A 26,175-nucleotide genomic window follows, 5' to 3' on the forward strand; every position below is an offset into this window, starting at 1 on the left:
GTATTATGTATAATTACTTAAAGCACCATGCTAATAAAACCAGGGTCCTAGGACTAATCTCTGCAAAGGCCAATTAGTTTGTATTTGTCCCAAGGACCTGGACTGTACTCCTAATTGCAGACAGCTTTCTTACAATGTGTCCCACTGGTCACAAGACAGGGGACTGGCAAGGTGGTAAACGGATAAAAACAAAACTCACTCACTAGTGAGGAAAAAACCCCCAAGCCCCGAATATAATGGGTTAATAGAATCTTACCCATAAAGAATAAAAAATATCACATAACTTTTAACCCTGTTAAACGTATTTTAACTCTCAAATACCAGATGACAGTAACATTTGACTCCTGAATTTTACAACTGCCTAATACATTCTACACAAAACTACATACAGTCAAGGCCCTGAATTGCCACCCAATCTGTGTAAAAACTATTAATCCCATACAGACATCCTTTAATCTTTTTAATATAAATCTATGCACCAGTTTTTAAATATTTGCCATTAGTTATTTGGTTCAGAATATTGTGAAAAATTCAGCTAGGAAATTATTCATAAAACTGTATTCTGTATTTTTTTTTTTTATTTTTCAAACAGCAAGTGTCCACATGTAAAATGCAGAATTTGCAAATATAAATTAGTCTAATAATCCAATTAAAAATAAAACAAAACAGCTTCCTTTAGTATCACAATACATAAAATGGTATTATAAATCCCAAGTGGCAAGGTTAACTACATGACGACAATGCCAGAAGCTGTGAAACTCATTAAACCACTTAATCAATAGGTCAGTTTAAAGAACATGTCTATGTTCCATGACTATACATGAAACAAACTTCCATTGTATTATAAAGGCTCAGCAATTCATTCATGTCATAATATGGGGTCAAGCAAGATTTTATTTTTACAATGACAATTAAAAAAATGCATTTAAACAAACAAACAGAAGTCCTCCCAATTGTTTAAAAACAATTCTATTTGGAGGGTAAAATATATTTTAAAACACACTGACTTACCAGATTTCAATTGTCAGGCTGCTGACTACTGATGTGAAAGTTTGTATTTAAAAATATCACAAATATCTTTAACAGTGAAAATTTCAATGTGATAAGTTCCATTGCAAAGCAATTTTCACCTGAGTAGATTTTGAAATTTAGTGCTCATATATTTGGGGGGAAGGTGGGGAAGGAAAGACCCACTTGTATAAGATACTGAGTTTAGAGTTGATTCTTTCACAAAGATAACCCAGGGGGTTGAAGAAACATCTGCTGTGACCTTCCCAGGACACATGATGACTCTTTCTCCTGGAAATTTGTTCTGACATTAAGAATTCTCAGTATCCATAACATTTCCATTTAGTTACCCATTCAAGCATAGCAACCCAATTCATTCAGTTTTATACAACAGTGTCTATATTATGTACATGTTTAATTATCAATAGGAAATAGAAAATAAAAATTTACAGTGACTGAGAAAGAGTCAGAAAATGGGATAGGAGAAGTAGTAATACTGTATAATCAGAATATCCTATTATCCTACCAGTTTTAATGACAGGGTTTTTCCTTTATTAGTTGAAATACAAAGAAGGCATGGGGATCCCAGGAAAATAACACTATATATCAGAAAATTCAACGTGCTCCACCATCAGGATTTCCATCACACATTTAATTTCTTCTGTACAATTTTTATAAACGTGTTTTCCTTTTCAAAATCATCAGATTTCCAGATTAAATTCAGCACTACACAGTATGCCCTTGAAGTAAAATGAGGTTACCTGCTTTATTTGGATACCAAGTTCCCTTCCAGACAGCATTAAAATAAAGACAAGACTACACAGATAAAATCCAGTATAATTCAAATCCAACAATGAAAAATTTTCCCCATATTGTTGCAAAATTCGTTCTACTGAAATGCTTTGCTACAATAATAAAAAGCATACATTACATATAAAAGATACCAGTGTACTAAAAAGTGACAGAAGTGGACTAGCAAATCCTTCAAAGCACATTATATAAATGACTAGCATTTAAAAACATTTCTCCTATAAAATGTAGGTCATATACATTTATAAATTGGCGGTTTTATTTCTAAAGCAGTGATGTGTTCAAATAGTTAGCTGTTCTGTACAGTATAATATCTACTCAATTCAAACTACAATAGGTTTGTCTTTCTTTGTATTGAAGTTGAATAAATTCATCTGATCAGCTGAGAAATCAAGCTTGAAAAATAAGTATCTAAAAATCAAAGTAGAAAGTTCAGAATTATTGAAATGTAGCTATGAAAAATGAAGAGAACTATTTCACAATGGAGCTGAAGTCACCTCAAAACTTATGGGCTTGAATCTAAAACAGAAACAAATATTTAAAATCCAAAGCAAACCATAAAGTTAGGTAGCAGTACAGAAGCAGGAAAAAAACAAAACAAAACAAAACAACACACCCCCTTCCTTCAGTGTGATGGGCACTAAGTTTTGCGGTCTTCCTCCATCTTGCAGAAGAGTGGTAAGGCCATTCAATGCTTAGTGAAAGTGAGTACAGATGAAGTCAGATTTAGCCTGTCTCCCCTGCAACTTCAATTATGCTGTGTAAACAGTGTTATGTTCCAATAGGAGGAACAATGGAATTTGCTTATAAAAACTGATTAAAGATAATCATTATTAAATGAAATAAGGATAATTAATCACTCTGAAATGTTTTTAGAACTTTCCTGATGCTACTTGTAAAGTTAGCACTGCTATGTATTATTGCTTACATACAGTACAACATCATATGCCTTCTAACATAAAGCAGTACTGTGATTTGTTTGTACATATTTACAGATTCTTAAAAACAAGCTGTAAAAACATTACATACTTTCAGACAATACAAATTAGCACATTGGTACTCACTTCAAAACAAATGGAATGCATAACATTAATAAACATCATAAAGGAAGACTCACATAAAAGTCCTTGATTGTCAAGACACGTTTATATATAAACTCTAACTGTGCAGAATTAAAGATTCAATCATAGGTACATCCTTATTTGATGAACCGTATTTACAGCATGGTATTGCATAAAAAAATAAAATAATGTTTACAGGGTTTTACTTTTTTATCCATTGGATTAAAGAAAGCAACAAACACAACAAGAAATGTTTGTCTGCTTTAGTTTTGTTTCCTACCAAAGTTTAAGTGAAAAAAGGAAACATACGGTTTTATTTGCAGAATATAGCAAAAACAACTGGAAAATTATTTCCCTGAAATAAAGCAATTTGAAACGGAAAAAGTTTAAATTAAATTGCAGTGTCAAAAAGTTTCTCATTGATTATAATAGTGCTTCTTCAAGTAATTATACTGTGAAAAAACGAGTTCTAGTTTAAGATGTTCTATGTCTAAGAAATGTAGTACTACAGTAATGCCTACTTTTAAAGTTTCCCGGCTTTTTTTTTTTTTTTAAACAGCCCTTTAAAAACTCAAATTGATAAAATGAAAGAAGTGGCAAAAGATCTAACCTCACTGGCACTTTCCAAGTTTCTCTCCCCTGTGGAAATGAAAGCCTGCCCTGAGCACAACACCTCTTTTGCCTCTCAGAAAGGGAAAATTACCCGACCACTGACAGTCCTCAGCCAGAGCTAAAAGGATGGGTTTCTACGGTGTGAAGTAGAAAATCTGCAAGTAGATCAAAAAGATTTAAGAGCCACCCAAATATTCTGAACCAAGTGAAATAGGTGTACAATAAGATGTTAAAACAAAAAGCTTTTAGAAGATATTCAACAGATATTACCCCATCTAACACAATCTGTTTCCAATCTTCAAACGTTGAGAGTAGGTCCTAAGTGAAAAAGCATATCTCACTCACAACGACCAGAAGTTCAATGGTATAAGAGCATCTTTTAATAGAGCAATTTGCTCACTGAGAGAAATGAGAAACACAAACTGCAGAAGGGTATCTCATATCCTCAATATTCTGATCTACAGCAGCACAAAAGGCTACTTACTTTTACTATTAATGCCTGGATAGAAATGAAATAACTTTCTACACCCAAGTGGGGAAACCCAAACTGTTGAGATGTTTATCATATGATGATAATACAAGGTGACTCTGGTAGGCATTTAGAATTTCACAGTAAGAGAGTGATGACTACTATAACTTAAATGGTGAGTAAGTTATGCCAAAGTATCACTTTTCTCAAAAATGCTTAAAATGTGGTAGAAAAGTCTGCCATTATGTAGATTCAAAGAAATATGCTGAAGACAGGAATGTAACACCTGAACTTCTGCTTGCATAACTACCATTTGCAAAGGCCGTCCTTCCGTAGCTTACCCTAACTGCTCGGCAGTAGAGTCACATTCTAAAAACTGTGCTGGTGATGTTAAAGCAAACAAAGAACTATAAACTGTACCAAGAACTACATCAAAGTTGTTAATAGAACAAAATTTTTGATCAGGCTCAAAATAAAAAATCAGCTCAGGAAATAAATGCCTATCATCAAATAGTAGTATGAGAAAAATACGAACGCCTATACAGGATGAGCACAGTTCCATCTTTAACATCTCACCCGAACAAAGCCTTCTTGCAACTGGGTGATGTGTAACACAACACACACCATTCTTAAAAGTCAATAATGGCAGAACTTAAATATCTACTTCAAAGAAGTCTAAAATTCTTGAAAAATTTGGCAGCAAAGCTGTCAAATAGGAAACTTAATATTTCAAGCAAAGCTTAATTACCAAAAGTATAGAGGAAACCACATTAAACATAATTTATACTCATTATCATAAAACACCAAAATATTCAAAATAAATGTAAAAGATGTTAAGGGTGGATATTTTCTTTTCTCCCTTTCTTTATGAGAACACTCTTGGGATAACATTAAATAAAAGAGAAAATAATTTAAATGTATAACATCCTATACTGAAATAAAGACTGCAGATCTACAGGGCCAATATAAAAGTTAAAGTGGAAATTAGCAACAATAAAGTTTCACCTTCCAAGGATATTAATTTTAGATTATCACTGGTGCTACATCAGTATGTGCATTGTGACAAAGTTGTTGGAAATTAAAATAAAAAGTTGGAACAAGTTAAAGAGGATAATAATATCAATAGAACTAATGGTATTTTCCAAAAAGTAAAACTGTCCAATGTGTAACTCAAACCGTCATTCTTTAGAAAAGTATATATACGTGTTTATTATAAAAGCACTATTTATTGTACCATGCTGTATTATTTTAAGACAAAGTATAAAAAAAAAAAACCATCATGGTATAAGGATAAAGTCTGTAGTTTATTTAGATTTTGAAATGCAACAAAAAGTTTCCGATCACTCATCTAGCTGAAAAAGAAATTGTAGTTACTAGAATTAGTAAACACTTTTGGTTTGTAAAATTGTAATGAGCAGTGTTCATTAAAAAGTAATTCAAGATAAAATAAGCAATTAAAATGCCCATTTCTTTAGTTTCTCTGGATACTGTTTAATTATCCAATTTATCAAGATTCTAGAAAGAGAAGGATTAAACCAGGTTTTACAGTTCCAAAGATACCCAATTTCCTTTTATTGCCAAAAATTAAAATAGTCAATTATGAGATGATTATGACACAACCATATCAAACCTAAAAATCTAATTTTTTTTTTTACTTTGAGAAATCAAAAATACCAAATAGATTCTAAGTGCTCTATGTTAACTGAAGTGTATATGTAAAGTAAAATACAATTAAGCTTTAAAACGTGGAATATACATTTTGTGTAAGCATTATGTTCTTGGGAATGTAATCTACAGAATATCTTTTTACTAAAACTTCAAAACCTTGATACCTGCACATGAAAAAATCATAAAAAATATCTAAGTACAACTGTACAAAGAAACTGACACCAATATGCATACTTCCATAGAGAAGTGAATGCTTCAACAGTTATGTATTTTGGTAAAAGTTTTGAAAGTATGCATATTTTAAAAGTAATTAGGCTTTTAAATAGTGGAGTCTTAGACTATCAGATTTTTATTACTTTTTTTCTAAAAAAAAAAAACAACATGTCAATATAATTCAAAATGAAAATCAAGGGTATATGGCATATCATTCTTTTTAAAAGGTGGTTTCTTGGTTTCTTTTTTCCCCCCTATAGGACACACTAATTATTTAAGCCATAATCTCTTGACATTTAAACTCTGAAGTTCACTCTGTCTGTAAAGTATACTCAGATTCCCTGCTGAAGTGCAACGACTATGCCGAAAAACTTAGAAACAGTAGGAGTAAATTTCACACAATTACTCATCTCCTAAGAATGTACAATGTTATCAGTTAGGAAACAATTGTGCGAAAGTCTTTTTTTTCCTTTTAAACTTGGTGTAGGTGGAATAGCAAGTTTCTGTTCTAAAACAAGTAATGCATTGCTTCTATAAAGGTGACAACATGTAAGGCAGTTCAAAGAATGCTGACTAACCAAACAAAATGCAGTTATTGGATTATCTTGCTATTCATATCAGCTTAACTTGTTATAACGCATTGCTCTTAAATCTGTACAGCACTCCATTTTACACAGAGTAACCCCACTCTTGATTAATCTGTTCTAAAGTGCCAGTATTATTTACACTTTTTTTTTAGCCAAAAGTCTGGCCAGTTGTGGCATCAGGTGAAGATGTCATCCCAGCTCTATTATCATTTACATTCACCAAGGGAAATTCTGGAAATTCAGCACTTGTCCCTGGTCCCCGAAGGTTCACCTGTCCATTGGCAGTGCTAAACTGAGTAGCTATTCCAGCTCTTGATCCATGATATGGAGCACGGAAGGGCTGTTCAAAGGAGCTCATTTGGTAAGCTTGGTGGACAGGCTGAGCCTCAGCTTTTTTCTGAGAAGTCACTTGATCCAAAAAGTCCTGTGTTGATGTGGCAGAAGCATGGTTTGTCTCATCACCTGAAAAGGGAAACGAGTGCTGTGAATCACCAACTATTAGTCCAAAGTGGGACTTATCTGGAGTTGTTCTTAGTGGAGAATTCATTCCTGATCGAAAGCTGTTGATGGGCATGGCTGCATAGACTTGCTTGTCTATGGAAGAGAATGCTGGCTGATTTGGAAGGGTCTGGTTATCAGTCACAAAGTTAAGGCTCGGGCTATTCAAATAGGCATCATTTTGGCTAGTTCTGTCCAAAGCCTGCTGCAGAAACTTCGAGTATTCCTGCAACATGTTGGCTTTATCTGATGAGGATGCTTGGGAGCTTGATCCAACATTCTCTGCCTGGGTGACCTCGGGTACTTCTGAAGAATTTATTGATATGCTAGAAGTCACCTCAGTGTCCGCAACACTGAATGATATCTCATGCTGTCCATTAGCTTTATGGGAGTAATGATCCAACAGAGTCTGCAGTACCTCATCTGGAATAACATTTTTGTCATGGTTACTCTTAATCTCCACATTCAATGCCTGTGAATCTAGTATGGACGCCGTAGTACTTTCATCAATGACACTTGCCACAGCTGCTTGTGTTACAGAAGGCTGAGAAGCTATGGTACCCACATTCAGCGCATATTCCCTACTATTGTTACTTGCTGCTTGAAGATACCGCTTCTTCTTCAAAAACTGCATGGCATCATCGTAATTAGTGCTACTGTGCACAGGTTTACTGGGCCCCTCTTGCAAATTATCAACCTGGTCAATGTCAGCATTGCCTTCTGAGTCCAGTAAAGCTTGTTTATCCACGAGTTCAAAAGCATACTTTGAAACTTTGCTCTCTTCATATGTGGATAAAGGCGAAATTGTTTGATTTTGCTCCAGTGGTTGTTTCAGACTTCTCTTACTATTAATTTTTTTGAGAACCAACTTAGGTGGATGTATTTCTCCTGATGCATCCTCTAAATGCGATCCCCCAACTGAAGAATGTGGCATTTCAACAGCATACTCCGCTACCATATACTCATCTTTTACTTTAGTACTTGAAGAATAAAGAGGCAAGTAATCATTTTTGTCTTTCTTCAGGTCAGATTTGTCCAAAGCACTCTCTTTGTCCATCCCAGATGATTTTTTCTCAGTTTTCTGCCTTTTCTTCTTTGGCAGTGAGTTGTCTTTTGGTGATGTAGAAAAGCCAGAATCTTCCTCAGATGTCAGAAGGCCACCTTTGATGGCACATCTGTTTAGTTTTTTGTCATGATTTTCATGGCACATACGTTTATGTTTCAATACACGATCTGTTCTGGAAAAATACTGTCAAATTCAGATTTTGGCAGTCAGTTTTTTGTTTTAGTTTGTGTTTTTCATCAAGCAAGAAAAGAAAAGAAAGAAGTAATTAATATAAAGACAGATATAAGTATAATAATATAAGCAATTTCAAACTAATTTGTTGAGCCAAATGTCCACTATAAATCTAATCAGCAGCAGCTGGGAAGTTCTTCAAACAGTTCTAGTCGTAACATTTTCTAATTTAATAGAATTATTTTATAATTTAATTAGGATGGAAGAATTTCAATGTCCATCATACCTCAACAAAGTGATTTTTTAAAAAACCCAAGAACAAAAACGAATATTTCAAACCACCCCTTACCTGTAAACAGTATTCACACTGGTAAGGTTTTTCTCCACTGTGAGTTCTCTTATGCCTTTCCATGTGATATTTTTGTATGAATCTCATACCACATTCATCACAGCGAAATGGTTTTTCACCTAGTACATGATACAGAAAGTTTAAAACAAAACAAATATTGTAAAATAATGAATTACTTTACCACAAGAATCTCTAAATAAATGGCTCTTAAAAACTGTCATACTTTGTTCTTTTTGAATGACAAAAACTCTGCTCCTAAATTAATCTTCAAATTTAATTTGTAAAAAATATTTTGCTTTACAAAAATTAAAGGTTGGCATGTGCCAGTGGAAAGAAAAGACTGAGGGCAGGCATACTCAATTTCCCTACTTTTCTAGTATGTGTGTACATAACATACTTTTTCCATGGAGACCAACAGTACCAGGAACTTACAGCAATGTGAACACTGCTTCAGTAGAGTAGCTGATGCTTTTAATCTTTTTTATTCAATCATACAAAATAATATTTTAGAAAATTTTTTGAAAAAAGAAAATGTTACCCATATATAGTCCAACATATTCTTGGGTACACCTTTTCAATTCTTCATTTCTTTTCAACAAATATTTGTGGTTAAATGAAATCTGAATCTTAGGAAATATTCTTAAAAATCTAATTTATTAAAACATAAAAAGAACTTAAATTAGAGACTAAGTTTTAAAGGTTTGTCTATAGTGATCCTTTTTCTCAACTCAAACCAGCATTTCTCATTTCCTTTTGGGGAATGAATCAAACTGAGTACTGCTAATCAGACACACGACTCCTGCCCCTACCCCCTCCATTTTATTTCTTAAAGTTTCATAAGGACTGATTAGCTGTAAGGAACCATTACTATGGAGATCTAAAATAGTTTTTACTGGGGCGTCTGGGTGGCACAGTCGTTAAGCGTCTGCCTTTGGCTCAGGGCGTGATCCCGGCATTCTGGGATCAAGCCCCGCATCAGGCTCCTCTGCTGGGAGCCTGCTTCTTCCTCTCCCACTCCCCCTGCTGTGTTCCCTCTCTGGCTGGCTGTCTGTCTGTGTCAAATAAATAAATAAAATCTTAAAAAAAAAAAATAAATAGTTTTTACTGATAAAACCACAGTAAACAGAAGGGTGTGAGAGTAAGTTATCCTGCATAATACTTTTTGGGAAGCTACTGTTTGATACATTCAACAAAATCTTACTGAATACTTGCCCTCTACCCATAACCCTGCCCATAACCCCGGAAGATTTAAAGTGTAAGATTCATCACTTGGCTTCAGACAGCTTACAATGTTACTGGGAAAGCAAGATACACAAATTATAAAGAGACAACTAATAAAACTACGTCCAGCTGTGGTTTACTTTTACAGCCTTGTATCTCACTACATCTCTTCTTAAAACTTTTCCTCCAGCCAAATCAAAATACCTACCATCTTGTGCTTTTCTACCTCTGCTGCAGATTCACACTGTTCCTTCAGTCAAGAATGCCCACCCAGGGGCACCTGGGTAGCTCAGTCAGTTGAGCGTCCCGACTCTTGATTTCAGTTCAGCTCATGATCGCGGGGTCATGGGACTGAGCCCCACGACAGGCTCCACGCTCAATGCGGCGCCTGCTTGAGATTCTCTCTCTCCTCTCCCTCTGCCCACCCCTCCCCAGCCCCCACGAACTCTCTCTCTCTAAAACAAATAAAATCTTAAAAAAAAAAAAAAAGAGAAAAGAAAAAAGAGAAAAAGAATGCCCATCTCTGTGTGTTCAAGGTGCCACATTTCCTTCAAGTCCCAACCCATATCCTCTGGGATCCTTTGTCCTAGTCTTCCAGGGGAAAAGTATCTTTTATCTTTTCTAAACTTCCATAGAACTTCATCTGAGCCTCTCCTATAGCACTCACTACTATTACTGTCAACTCAATAATTATTTTGTACATCTCTATTCTACTAGATCACATTTCTTTTGGTCCAAATAGGAGTTTAAATTATCTTTACATAGCTTAAAATACTGTGCAATTTTTAAATGCCAAATGAATGGCATAAATGATTATTCAATGGATTATTATTGGGGAAAATGTTACTGAGCTGGTATGATTTGGAAAAGCTTCTTGCAAGTGTTAGAATTTAAAGTGAATAGCACTTTTAAAGAGACTGTGTATGCGATTAAAGCCAAAGAAAGAAAATGTAGTGGAAAAAAACAAAGAAACTAAGAATTTAGTTACTATAAAATGTCCAGGATAAATGGTGCCTAAGAAGAGAACTTAATTTGGCAACAATTACTTGAAACTTTCAAGAATGCAACTTCTGTGAAAGAAAAGAAAAGAAAAGAAAAGAAAAGAAAAGAAAAGAAAAGAAAAGAAAAGAAAAGAAAAGAAAAGAAAAGAAAAGAAAAAAGAAAGAAAGAAAGAAAGAAAGAAAGAAAGAGAGAGATTTCTGTATCTGCTATTGAGTTACCAAATTTTAGAGCTGAAAGAACCACAGAGATGCTGATGCTGGTGTGGCAAATGGCTCTAAGCATGCCACCTAGATTTCAGGACAGAATAGTTCCACGTATGTATACTGGGGTTTTAAGTAAGGACTTCAAGGGTTCAGAGGCTAGAATGAGAGCTTAATACAACTATCAAGACCAACTCACTTATTTCACAAAAAAAGAAATACTGAAGTCCAGAAAAGCTAAGGCACTTGGCCAAAGGGTTAATAAGTGAATAACTAATGAAACAATGGAAGCTGGGAAAGAAGACCACTTTTTTTCCGTTCAGAATGCAATTTTTTTTCTCTTAAGAAGACCACTTACTAAGAAAGTTGGGAAGTGAAAGAAATGAAGAAAAGGAGATGAGAAGTAATAATCAGGAGGCAATCCATTCAAGAGAACAAGTATTGATAAGGATAGGGAAACTGAATTATCTGAAGCCAGAAAGGAAGGAGCCAGTGAAATGAAATACTAGATTAAACTGAAATATTATGGTTAATAATCAAAAGAACAAGGTTTCAGAGGACCTAAGATGAAAAGGGAGAGTACAAGTTTTATTTTAGAAAAAATAATACTTCCATATTTTGAAATAGAGAATGTAGAGATAGAGCTTATCAAGTTCAGAAGTTAAAGTCATTTCTCAAAAGTGAGAAAAGATAGAGAAGAAAATTAGTGAACTGATTAGAATAAAATTAATTCTGCGTAATATTCACGGACTAGCAGACTTCTTATTGTTTAAGATGGTTCATACTCTATACGTGGAGCTACAGATTTCAAAGCAGAAACTGAGAACCTAATCCTAAAATTCATTCGGAAATTCAAGGCATACAGAATAGCCAAACAATCTTGAAAAAGAAAAACTAAGCAAGACGCACACCTCCTAATTTCAAAACCTACTACAAAGCTACAGTAGTAAGTAAGGTAGTGTGGTAATGGCATAAGGATAGACATACCTGTCAGAGAACAGACTTGAGAGTCCAGAAATAAACCTTTACATTTGCGGTCAACCGATTTTCAACATGGGTGCCAATATACTTCAATGGGGGAAAAAATACTCTTTTCAACAATGATGCTGGGGCATATCTGATACCCACATGTAAAACAACAGAGTTGGGCCCCTACCTCAACCACACACGAAACTTTACTCAAAATAGACCATAGGCCTAAATGTGAGAACTAAAACTATAAAACATTTAGAAGAAAACATAGAAATATCTTGACCCTGGATTCAGCAATGATTTCTTAGGACACCAAAAGTCCAAGCAACCAAACAAAAAATACAATGTAGTTCATAAAAATTAAAAACGTCTGTTCTTCAAAAAACACTATCAAGAAACTAAAAAGGAAAAAAGGTAGCTGCTGTGGGAAATAGTCTGGCAGCCCCTCAAAATGTTAAACATAGAATTACCATGTGACCCAACTCCTATGTACATACCAAAAAGAAAACAGGGACTCACTCAAACAGATATTTATACCTCAATGCTCAGAGAAGCAGTATTCACAACAGCCAAAAGATGGAAACAACCCAGTGTCCATCAGCAGATGAATGCATAAATAAAATGTGATTTATACATACAGTGATGTATTATTCAGTCATAAAGATAAATGAAATTCTGATACATGCTATAACATGGATGAACCTTGAAAAAATTATGCTAAATGAAAGAAGCCAGACAAGAAAAGGATAAATATTGAATGATTCCACTGAGATGAAGTACCTAGAGCAGGCAAATTCAGAGAGACAAAAGTAGAATAGGGACTGGGAGAGGGAGGAAAGGAGAGTTACACTGCTTAATGGTTAGAGGTTTTTTGTTTGGTCACACAATATTGTAAATATACTTCAAGCCACTAAATTCTATGCTTAAACATGATTAAAATGGTAAACTTCCATGTTATGTTTTTTAAGTGAAAAGATAACCCAGGGAATGGGGTAAATTTATTGCAAATTATCTGACAAGGGATGTGCATCCAGTGTATAACATGAACACTTACAACTCAACAGTTAAAAAGACAAATCATCTAAGAATAGGCAATGGATCTGAATAGACATTTCTCTGAAGATATGCAAATAGCCAGTAAGTACATGAAAAGATGCTCAACATCATTACTCATTAGAGTAATGCAAATCAAGACCACAATGAGATACCACTTCACACCCAATAAGATAGTTAAAAGACAATCACAAATGTTAGCATGGATGTAGAGATTCTGCCCATATTTTCAAGACTCATTTGCATTTTCATCTTTCACATTAAATCTGATACATTCGGGTTCATCTGGAGGTTCAGATGACCATCAGTTTTCCCAACACCATTTACTGAGAAGTTCTTTTTGTGAGCACTTCTTTATCAAACTCATACACTAATAATTTCCATGGATTTATTTCTAGACCTTTAATTCTATTTTGTTCCATTGGTCTGACTATTCATAAGCCAGAGTGAAAACGTTTTATGACGTTATTATACACTTTATCATCTGGTAGGGCTAATCCCCCCTCATTGTTCTTCTAGTTTGTTTTGTTCACCCACTTCCCATATTATTTCAGAACTATCTTATCTAGTATTCAGGGTGGGGGAAAGGGAGAGCTACCTGAAATGTTTATGTTAACTTATAAAAAACTGATATCCTTTATGTTGACCTCTCTCACCAAAAAAAAGGGGGGGATATGCCCTGGCCTCCCATTTAACCAAATTTGGTTTCATGTCCTCAACAGTGTTTCAATGATTTCTTCATATGGGATTTTCCACATTTCCTGTTGTTGATACTGTAAATAAGGTGTTTTCTTCTGTTATATCTTCTACTGCGGGTGTACACAAAGTATATGGTTTTCTACTTAACAAAATTTATTAGCTTGCAATAATTTTTCAGTTGACTCTCATGGATTTTTCAAGTATAAAATAATGTTGGTTGCAAAAATAGTTTTTTTGCCTGTAATATTTTTCTTTTGTGTACTTTTGCTGGCTACTATTCTCAAACATTATATTAAAAAGCAATAGCAATACAGTAATGTGCTCATATCTTATTCCTGACTTTGGTACTTTGGTATGTTTTTTGAATGAAAACAAAAAAATAAAATGATTGATACATATTTCACTAAGAAAAATATTACACTTAAATGAAATTTCTTTACAGAAAATTCCTTTATTGTTTTTCCCCTTGAGGGCTAGGGCCCCTCTACTAAAAAGAAAGATATCTATACAGCCTTTGAGTGATTTTAAGATTAAGAGGAAAAACTTACTCGAAAAATAACAAGAAGTTTTTAAATACTACTTACAATTCAGGAAGCAGTAACATGGGGAAGAAAAAACAAGGTGTTCCACTAATGGTAATTTCCAATGCCCAAGAGGCCTGGGGTTTCTCTTCTAATGGTTACCCATTGAGACCACAAATTCTTCCCACTGTGGTGTTTCTCCCTAGTAATTTTTTTTTTTAAAGATTTTATTTATTTGACAGAGAGAGACAGCCAGCGAGAGAGGGAACACAAGCAGGGAGGTGGGAGAGGAAGAAGCAGGCTCTCAGCAGAGGAGCCTGATGTGGGGCTCGATCCCAGAACGCCGGGATCACGCCCTGAGCCAAAGGCAGACGCTTACCGACTAAGCCACCCAGGCGCCCCTCTCTCCCTAGTAATTTTAACACTGCACACACTTGAGCTACTTACGGGTAAGAATTCTTCCTCTGATCTATGTGTAATTACTGTGGCAAATTATATACAAGTGATAAGGACATAACCTTTACGCATAAACTAGCTCACTATGGCTTGATGTATTAATCTGTTAGCAGTCTCAACTATGGTGCTTCTTCCTCTTCGAACCATTCCAATCTGGCTTTTGCACCCACTTCATCAAATGGTTCTTGTACATCACATCTTGCAAATCTTTTCAGTGACCTTAGTAGACCTCTCAACAGCATTCAACTCACGTGATCCCCTTCTTTTTTTTTAAACTCACTTTTCACTTAGCTTCTATGGCAGCCATGCTCCTGCAGCTTCTCCAACTACTCCTTCTGGGTGCTCTTCCCAGCTCACCCTCCTCCCTCCATGAAATGTTTCAGTTTTTCAAGGCTTCCTCCTAAGTCTTTTGCTTTTTCTTTCTTTTCTTTGGCAAGAAGGGAAACTCATCTACTTCCACAGCCTTATTTACACTCAAATCTGATCTCCAAACTCACACATCCGAGCTGCGTACTGAACAAACAATCCACTTCTATGACACTTGGGGATCTCAGATACATCATATCTCACACTAAATTTGTGATCTTCAACCCACAGCTTAGTCCTTCCCTCGATTCTTTATTTATGAATGGCACTCCTATCCATCTAGTTTCACAACCCAGAGGCCCACACAACTTTACTTCATCCCCTCTCCATATTCAACTAATTAACAGGTTTCCACCTACTAAATACCTGTGAAATCTCCCCAACTTCTTTCCATTTCCCACTGTCATAAATCAAGTTCAAGACACTAGCATACCCTGGACTGGACTATTCTATAATATCCTCCTAACAGCAGTCTCTCTGGGATCCACCCTCGTCTCCTTACAATTCCATACCACTCTCAGATTTTGTTAATTTAAGTAAATTTGATCATCTTTAAATACTATCCCTGGCCTTCCACTGTTCTTAGAATTAAAAAAAACAAAACACAAAAACTGGGTCATGCCTTTCTCTCACATCTATCTTCACAATTCCTTCCTTTACTTTCTGAGCTCTAATCAAAGTGGCCTTCTTGCAATTCCTAGAACTATCATGTTTTTTCTCTCCTCTAGGATCATTTTCTCCTAAAATTCCTCCCCCAAACCACTTCTCTGTTATGATAGTGAATTGCAAAGTGCTATATACTCAAGAAATGGTATCTACTGTTCTGATTAATCAGATGAAGCAGCAATTATTTTACTAATGAAGTCTTCAAAAAATCTAGGTCAAAAATACTTATGATAATACTTAACCTATGACAAAGTTCACATAGCCTATCTAGTAATACATACTGGACAACAGAAGGAATCATCCATAATTAGTAAGTCATGAAAAAGGGCAGGTATAACAAAATTTACAGCAATAATAAATATTACACTAACCAAAAAAGATAATGCACTACTTTGAGAAGCATTGTTAAGTACTTAAAAATACAGGTTCTACAGCCAGACCAGCTGGGTTTTAACGCTGATCTCAGCATTTAACAACTGTGAGAAACTGAGCATGTTACTTAAACTCTTAAGGCTTGATATTCTTATCTGTAAAATAGAAATATTAATGAAACATACCTCAGAACCAAATGTTAAATAACTTGCGGGAACTAATTTAAAAATGAAATCCAGTACACTTTAATAGCTCAATAAATGTTAGTTATAAAAATAGAAATGAAGAGGTTAATAAATAAATGATTATCGTTATATTTACATATTGATTATAGTTACAACCCATTGGCTGGGCTATATATCCCAAATGAAAACGTCCTTAACTTAGACAATAAATTTTGGAAAAGGAAAACAAGGAGGATTACTGAAATAAATAAACGGGCTAGTAATCACATACTCAGTTATTTGCTTAAAACTTCAGAGAATTTAGAAAATATATCTTTGGCATATAGTCCTTCCAGGAGGTTATAAAGACCATTTATCAGTCTAAGAAGAATGCATATACAAGCATACCTCAGAGATACTGCAGCGTTCAGTTCCAGACTACCACAATAAAGCAAATATCACAATGACATAAGTCAAATGAATTTTTAAATTTCCCAGTGCACATAAAAGCTATATTTACACTCTACTATAGTCTATTAAGTGTGTAATAACATTGTGTCTAAAAAAAGTACATTCCTTAATTTAAAAATATATTACTTCTAAAAAACGCTAACCATCATCTAAGCTCTCAGCAAGTTGTAATCACTGATCACCATAACAAATATAATAATGAGAAAATCTGAAATACTGCAAGAATTACCAAACGTGACAGAGATTAAGAAGTGAGCAAATGCTATTCGAAAAATGGCACTAATACACAAGCATGATGCAGAGTTACCACAAACCTTCTTTAAAAAAAAAATGCAATATCTGTGAAGCACAATAAAGCAAGGTAGGCCTGTACTATGCAGGAAACTATATTTTATAGGAAATAATCTGAGACTAAACTACAACCAATGAAGTATAAATCAGGTCATTACATAAAAACTATGAAGGTGCCACAGTAACATGAAGACATGTCAGTTAAATCAAACTGACAAAAAAACCCCAACAAAACCCAGAAGTCTTAACTAATGAAAAAAGTAATTTTTCTGGGTAGCAGAGTTTTGAAACCAACCTTTCCGGTAGAAAAGAATGACTTTCCTTCCCTAGAATGGAGGTCAGGGAGAAACTTCAACTCCTGCCATTTTCAACTTTAGAAACTGGCAGGGGCGCCTGCCCGGGTGGCTCAGCTGGGTAAGCTTAAGCATCTGACTACTGTTGATTTCAGCTCAGGTCACGATCTCAGGGCTGTGAGAACGTGGAGCCTGCTTAAGATTCTCTCCCTCCATCAGCCTGTCGCCACACTGCCACCCCCCAACCCTGCTCGTGTGCTCACTCTCTTTAAAAAAAAAAAAAAAAAAAAAAGGAAGGAAGGAAGATTAGCAATGTTTGCCCATTTAAAAAAATAACAAGTTGGGGTCATCACCTTCCCTCACAAAAGAAAATGAAGAAAAAGTTCTTTCATTTCCTCTAGGCTTCTTTTCTTTTGTGGAGCTATGAAATTATACATTTGCACTGTAATTTTTTTTTTTTTTAAAGATTTTATTTATTTATTCGACAGAGATAGAGACAGCCAGCGAGAGAGGGAACACAAGCAGGGGGAGTGGGAGAGGAAGAAGCAGGCTCATAGCGGAGGAGCCTGATGTGGGGCTCGATCCCATAATGCCGGGATCACGCCCTGAGCCGAAGGCAGACGCTCAACCGCTGTGCCACCCAGGCGCCCCTGCACTGTAATTTTTTTAAGTGGTCTAGCTTCTTTAAGATGAAACAGCAAATGACAGGTGGGGAGTTGTTTTTTGACTTAGGTCTTAGACTTCTGCTTTATTAAACAGACAAGACTGAAGAATAATCAATCACCTCCAGTAAGCAACATCCCAGGCAGACCTGATTCACAATTTTAAAGATTTAAGTACGAGTTGGTCTAGGAATCATACGAGGAAAACAAACACTGTCCTAATTCTAAAAATAAAAATAAACTGAACATCAATTATGGCAATTTCCACACCTTATTTTTCTATCCGTTACATATTGTGCATCCAACACAGCTTGTAATAATATCTAAGCATATTAGCACTAAGTAACTGATGTCATGTGGGCAGTACAAAATCAAAATTAAAATACCAAAAGGAAATTTAAGTTAGAATCTCAAAATGTGGGGCACCTGGGTGGCTCAGTCGTTAAGCATCTGCCTTCGGCTCAGGGCATGATCCCAGAGTCCTGGGATCGAGCCCCATCAGGCTCCTCTGCTGGGAGCCTGCTTCCTTCCTCTCCCCCTCCCCCTGCCTGTGTTCCCTCTCTCGCTGGCTGTCTCTCTCTCTGTCAAATAAATAAATAAAATCTTTAAAAAAAAAAATCTCAAAATGTGGGGCACCTGGGTGGCCCAGTCAGTTAAGCATCTGACTCTTCGTTTCAGCTCAGCTCATGATCTCATGGTCCTGGGATTGAGGCCCATGTCAGCCTCTGCACTCAGTAGAGTCTGCTTGAGATTCTCTTTCTCTCTCCCTCTGTCCCAGGATCCTGCTCATGCTCTCTAAAATAAATAAATCTTAAAAAAAAAAAATCTAAAAATCTAAAACAGATTAAGCACTACCTTGACTTATAAACATGTTAGTCTGATTCTGAACTTAATATAAACCCCCATTTTCCAGCTACCTCTTGAAAACAAGTGCTCTAGAATAAAAGATCAACAATGAAGATTACATTAAGCACATAAAGAGGTTACCAAATCAAATGACTAGACATTGAATCCCGTATACTGCATTCCATAAAAAGAAAGAAACCCATCATCAGCTTATTTTATTTATGGAATTATCTTCATATAAGACTGGACAAATGCACATCAGCTTTCTTCCATTTAAAAAAAAATTAATTAGGGTATCAAAGGATGAAGAACCATTCCCTCAAAATATACTTTTTTCAGGACGCCTGGGTGGCTCAGTCAGTTAGTGTCTGCCTTTGGCCCAGGTCATGATCCCAGGACCCTGGGACTAAGTTCCTCATCGGGCTCCTTGCTCAGTGGGGAGCCTGCTTCTCCATCTGCCTGCTGCTCCCTCTGCTTGTGCTCTCTCACTCTCTCTCTCTCTGGCAAATAAGCAAATAAAATCTTTAAAAATACATATATACTTTCTTCATCACTAAAATCTTTTTTCCTAATCTGAGCCCTAATCAGGGTTTGACTTTTTGCCACTTCTGTTGGAATAAAACGATTTGTCTTTTTACATTAACTGCAACCTATTTTCTAGTAATATCTTCTATTTCACTAACCTTCTCTTTCATTATCTCTATTCTTCCATGAAATCTATGTTATATATAGTCTGTATATCAAATATTTTTTCAGTTGTAAAATTTTCATTTTCCTTTTTAAGGATTGCAATTCTCAGGTAAAATTCTCCATCTTTTTGCCTATTTTCTATACCTTTTCTACAATTTTCTTAAACACATTAATCAAAGTTTTAAATGTAAAACAAGGTGCCTGGGTGGTTCAGTCAGTTAAGCATCTGCCTTCAGCTCAGGTCATGATCCCAGGGTCCTGGGACAGAGCCCCACATCAGACTCTCTGCTCAGCAGGGAGCCTGCTTTCCCTCTCCCTCTGCCTGCTGCTCCCTGTTTGTGTTCTGTGTCAAATAAATAATAAATAAAATCTTTTAAAAAATAAAACTTAAAGTCCTTTTCAAATAACTCTTATTATCTCAGCCATCCAAGAGACTGTTTTTATTGTCTCTATTTTTCCTCTTACCTTTCTGTGATTCTGTCCTATCATTTGGTATACACTGAATGCAAAACACTTCTCAGAATGAAAAATTGTAGAGGCTCTGGATGATGTTAAGGTTAATGTCTTTCTTTAAAGAGGGTTCACCTTTCTTCTGAGCACTTAGTGTAGGGGCTGATAACCTAAATCCCCAAACGAATTAGGCCAACTTGAGACAGGGTTCTTTTATAGCAAGCCCAAGATTCTGGCTTTTCAAAATTAGAAATGCTTCTTCTCTTCCCCATTTCCCGTCAACTTTCAAAAAATGGTCAGTGACAAACAAACCGCCTGACTGCTTTAAAACTTAGTAGCAGGGGCGCCCGGGTGGCTCAGTCATTAAGCATCTGCCTTCAGCTCAGGGCGTGATCCCAGGGTCCTGGGATCGAGCCCCGCGTCCAGCTCCCTGCTCCGCTGGGAGCCTGCTTCTTCCTCTCCCACTCCCCCTGCTTGTGTTCCCTCTCTCGCTGGCTGTCTCTCTGTCAAATTAAATAAATAAATAAATAAATAAATAAATAAATATATAAATAAATAAATACTTAGTAGCAACTACAATACTTCTACAATAGTACTTCTAAAATTTTATATAATCTGTTCTAATAGTACCAAGTCTCTATGAATTTCATTATGAACTTTTAGATTATTCACTGTGAATGAGGAACTTTGCTTATTGAGATTGTGCCATTAATTTAATACGTAATGTGGTAACAGCATTTTAATTGGTGCAAGCAAAGCATGGATCTGACAAATTATATTCTATATAATTAGAATAAATACAAGTAAGTTACATGTTAAAAATATCTTCCAAAGGTAATTTATTTTCCATCTGATGTAAATTAAATTCTTTTAGTGCTTCAGTCTGATACTAAACATTGGTTTAATCAGTTTTTTAGGTAACAGAGGTTATGTAAGAACACTTATATTATCTACTGAATATAAAAATTATTTATAATATTCTTTGAAATATATAATAAAACTTATGTTCCATATTAATAGGCAGAAAAACAAAGCCTAATATGTCTACCAAATTTTTAGTTTGGATTTCTGCATATTTCAGAAAATAACTAATGTCGATTCATTACCATTTTACTTTTTATTTTATATTACAGTTGGAAATATGAAGTTAATATTGTATATAAACATGAAATTAAATGTAACAGTATTTTGGAAAATACCAAGAGGTCTTTCAAGAAAACAATGATTTTTCTATTAATTCAAAAAAAACAAGTTTATGGGAGAAAAAACTCCAAATCACATATCTGATATTAAATAAATACGTAAAGTACACTCAAAACTCACAATAAGAACAAATAATCCTATTTTTTTAATGGGCAAAAGAATCACAGAGACACTTAACTACCCCCCAATATGTGTATTTGCACGCAGATGGCAAATAAGCACATGAAAAGATGCTTAACATGTTTGGTCCTTAATGAAATGCAAGTTAAAACCACAATAAGAGGCAAGTACATGCCTGGTAGAATGACTAAAATAAAGAAATGTGACAATGCCAAGTTCTGTCAAAGATACAGATGAAACGGAAAGCTCCTAAGTTACTCTAGATGGCAAAATGGTATAGTCACTTGGGAAAATAGTTCAGCAGTTTCTTATAAAAGTTAAACATACACTTACGATATAACCCAAAATTCCACTTCTAGACAGTTTCGCAAAGTGAAAATATGTTCACAAAAAGCTGTATGCAAATTTTTATAGCAAATGTTTACAGAAGCTTCATTCATAAGCACCAAAAACTAGAAACAACCCAAATATACCTCAACTGGAGAAAGAATGAACCATACAACAGAATGCTGCTCAGAAATAAAAATGAAATACTGATACATCAACAACACGGAGGACCGTCAAATGCACTATGATAAGAGGAAGAAGCCAGACTCAAAGGTTACCTCCCATATGATTTAATTTATAGGATATTCTGAAAGGGGCAAAGGATGGGAATGGGTGAGGGGCTAACCTCAAAAGGATATGGAGGAATTTTGGGGAGTGATGGAGTTGTTCTATATCTTTTTTCTTTTTAGAGAGTGAGAGCACAAGATGGGGGAGGGGGAGAGGGAGACAGAGAATCTTTAGCAGCCTCCACACCTACCATGGAGCCCAACACGGGGCTTGATCTCACAACCCTGAGGTGAAAATAACAGTAGGATGCTTTAACCTACTGAGCCACCCAGGCACCCCGCCCTTTTCAAGGAGGCTCCATGCCCAGTGTGGAGCCTAACACAGGGCTTGAATTCATGACCCTGAGATCAAGACCTGAGCTAAGATCAAGAGCTGGACACTTAACCAACTGAGCCAGCCAGGCATTCCCTGTTCTGTAGCTTGATTGTGGTGGTGCTTATGCAAATGTATACATTTATACATCTGTATACATAGTGTATACACTAAAAACAGTAAAGCTTATTGTATGTAAACTGTATCTTAGTTTAAAATAATGAAAAAAAAAAGAAGTCTGAAGTCAAGAAAACATATTTCCCTTAAGATGAAAAAGGTAATGAAAATTTAAACATCTAAGTGTATATCTATACAGAACATTAGAAAAACTCCCAGCTATTTTGCAAAATAAAATAAATCACTATTATTAGCCCATCTTCCTCCAAAAGATAAAAACTTTCCAACTGATTGATGAATACATAGGTACTAGGAACTAATTGAAGTTTTCCGTTGATTATTCTGATTTTCTCAGTGAAATAGGAATCAGGCAATCAGCTTAAAGTGAGAGGTTAGGAGGAAATGTTGGAAGTTTATGAAAAGGAGACGGTATGAAATATTCATCTGGGGAAAAGGCAGGCAAGCTTTTTCTATAAAAGATTAGATAGTAAATATTTTAGGCTTTGAGAGTTCTATAATCTCTGTTACAGCTACTCAACTCTGCTACTTATAGGGAGAAAACAGCCACTGATATTCCATAAAGGAACTGATATGGCTATGTTCCAATACGACTTTAATTACAATTAACAGGCAGCAGGTGGAACTGGCCCATGGACTGAAATATGGACCCCATGAGATGACTGGTAGACCGAGTGACTAAGGAAATATATACTTTCCAGCAGGCATTAAGAGCCCTGCTTAATATTTAAGGTAACCCTAATTCGGCATTATTCCAGAGATGGAAGGAGTTAAATTTCCCAAAGCTGTGCTTTAGCCAAGTGAGTACTATGTATGACAGAAAGCAAAAAGCATGAGTGTATGCAAGAGAGCAATGATGATAAATGAAGGCTGACTTTAAACTGGAAAGGAAAGAGATGATGAGGAAAAGGAATGCTAGTGAAAAGGAGGTAGAGTCACTGGACTACAGGTCCTAGCACACACAAAAGACTGTTGAAAACTAAGTACAAGAAGGCATCAGCAGAAATGACAGGAGGCAGTGCTTAGAAAATGAGAAACATATCATGAAGAGATTAAGGTTTGGTAGCTACTAGCCTAAGGTATGACCAAGAGTAAAGTAGAATGAATGACAAGATCATCAACCAAGAAGAGGTCTAAGAACTGAGAGAGTAGGACATTCAAAGAATAAATTTTGACTGCAGTCAGCAAACTTGTCTATAAAGAGCCAGAGAGTAAATGCATTAAGCTTTGTGGGTAAAGAGGTAAAGTCAAGGATATTGCATACATACTTCTATAACAAAAGAGAAAAAAACTTTCACATATTTTTACTGATGAGATTTAACACATAATGATGATAATAACGAAGTTAACAGAATAAAATAATAATAACAGAATATAACTTTGACCACACAGATGTACTAAGAAGACTGGAATTATTTTTTTTTAAAGATTTTATTTATTTATGTGACAGAGAGACAGCGAGAAAGTGAACACAGCAGGGGAGAGGGAGAGGAAGAAGCAGGCTCTCAGCCAAGGAGCCCGATGTGGGACTCGATTCCGGGATCACGCCCTGAGCCGAAGGCAGACGCTCAACGACTGCGCTACCCAGGTGCCCCTGGAATTATTTTTTATGGGGAGGAGGTAGCATATCACTGAATTGGGGTTCAAAGTTAGTGTTCCCTATCATCAAAGTTGGCTACAAATATTTATCTGCTAATGATGATCTGCAATGAGACTTTACATATTCTTTAAAACTGCTTTGTCACAAAAATACTGACATTAATCCAGGAAAATATAATTCTAATTAAAGAATCATTCATCACTTGGAAGGCATTTATAGAATTCTATTAGATCATTTTTTTGATATTTGCCTTCTGCGTGCCATTACACTGCAGATTAATTACTTCCACCTGAAGGTGAGGTAAAGTTACGGTTTAATGGTCATGAAATATGGAAATTTCTTTTTTTTTTTTTTAAAGATTTTATTTATTTATTTGACAGAGACAGAGACAGCCAGCGAGAGAGGGAACACAAGCAGGGAGTGGGAGAGGAAGAAGCAGGCTCCTAGCAGAGGAGCCTGATGCGGGGCTCGATCCCAGAACGCCGGGATCACACCCTGAGCCGAAGGCAGACGCTTAACCGCTGTGCCACCCAGGCGCCCCTGGAAATTTCTTTTGCACTCACATCAAGGTCTAAAATCTGATGAAAATATAGTTTGAGGTTGGAAAACAAATCTACTCCACATGTGTGTGGGAATGGAGATTTTGCTTCTTGTAACTTGTAACAACACGGGAAGCGTATAAAGCAGCATTTTGTGATTCAAAATCAGCAGCTGTCAAAACAACTTTACATTAGAAGTTTCACTATAAGCACTGTTTTCCCTTTGTAGTACTAGGTTTAATTAACTAAGAAACATTTTCAAGTCTTCAGTAAAAGCTAATTTCCAAAGCCATTTTCCAGTGTTCTATAAAATAGTGGTTTGAGAGTTCTTCTCATCCAGAAAAATTTAACCTTAGATCTATACTAAAAAACTCCCAATGAAACTTAACCAATTCTAACATACTAAACTGCTATACAGTAGAGTAAGTCAGGATATTCACTTCTGCATCAGACGAAAATTCATGGGAGCAATAATGGTTAAATCCATTAGACCAAATGAAGATTGCTGTTGACACTACTGGTTCAATGACACATAACAAATTCAAATGTTTTCCACAAAGTACTGCTCATGTAATACAATGAATAGCCCATAAGCTTTAAATGCTTTACATTCTCTCAAGCTTTGTAAATTAGTCCAACTGAACTTTTTCAGCTCTATACATACTTCCCCCACCATCAGCTGTAACACATTTTAGTGGAGTCCACTTTGGATTATATACCGAAATAATGTTTTCCCATATATTCTTTTTAAGAAAATAAAACTATCTTTACTGAGATTGAATTCATACCATGCAATTCAACCATTTAAAGTGTATTATTCCATTTTGAAAATATTCTTGCCTATAGTTGTTCCACAAAGGCTAATTCTTCAGTCACTTCAAACTTGGCATTGTCTCCTTGAATAAATAACAACGGGGTAGTACTGGTAAGATCTGTCAACTCATCAAGAGCCAAGGAAACCATTTGAAATCACATGCCTTGTTGTTTAATTGACTATTGATGTTGCTCCACGTAGGGTTTCATTTGAAAACCAGGGTACCATAATAAAAGTTTAAAAACCATTAGCCTTTACTACTTTCACTCTGTTAGTTGCTTCTATTTAAACTGCTATTAAATTTCATCTATACTTATTCTTCCTTTAAAATACCCTTCATATCCATTTCATTCAATTTCTGGTCTTAATGTCTTGTTCGTAAGTTCAGGCCCTCATTACTTTGCCAGAGTATGACCGTGGTATTCCTAAGAAATCTCATTATAAAAGCAATTGTTGTAAAGAAAGAGAAAAAAGAAAGATTGGGATTAGTTTCAGAAGTTACTTCCCTGAAGGGGGAAAAAAACTTTAACAGCTAATTAATTAACCTAAAACCCAAACATTGCTAAGCAAATAAATCCAGACTGTTAAAAGATGCAATAGCTTCAACTTTCAATTCAGCACTGTAATGATTTAATGTAAACTTTGTTTATATAAATATTCAGGAACATATTTACCATTCAAGAACTGTCATCCAAAATGTAAAAGCAAAGCAAATGGAACAGCTTAGAAATACAAAATACCACATGAAATACAAGGGGAGAAATGACCAAAAATCCTATTATCATGCTAAAACAGCCTGTTACCATTATCTATTTCCTGGCTACAATCTTCCTTTTTAGTATCATAAAAAACCAAATTCTCGGGGCACCTGGGTGGCACAGCGGTTAAGCGTCTGCCTTCGGCTCAGGGCGTGATCCCGGCGTTATGGGA

General features: G+C 35.5%; 1 protein-coding gene across 5 annotated transcripts in view; it reads right to left on the bottom strand.

Moving 5' to 3' along the window:
- Nucleotides 1-1,645: 1,645 nt before the first annotated feature.
- Nucleotides 1,646-26,175, bottom strand: part of ZNF148 (zinc finger protein 148) — a 120,685-nt gene continuing 96,155 nt past the window's right edge. For all 5 annotated transcript variants that reach the window (XM_019797002.2, XM_034659841.1, XM_034659821.1 and 2 more), the window contains 2 exons: nucleotides 8,513-8,631; nucleotides 1,646-8,175 (listed from right to left, as the gene is read on the bottom strand). In XM_019797002.2, coding sequence (XP_019652561.1) covers nucleotides 6,577-8,175; nucleotides 8,513-8,631 — 1,718 coding nt within the window. In that variant the 3' untranslated portion in view covers nucleotides 1,646-6,576. The remainder of the gene's footprint in view (nucleotides 8,176-8,512; nucleotides 8,632-26,175) is intronic.

Source organism: Ailuropoda melanoleuca, chromosome 1 (assembly GCF_002007445.2).
Source record: "Ailuropoda melanoleuca isolate Jingjing chromosome 1, ASM200744v2, whole genome shotgun sequence".
Lineage (NCBI taxonomy): Eukaryota > Metazoa > Chordata > Mammalia > Carnivora > Ursidae > Ailuropoda > Ailuropoda melanoleuca.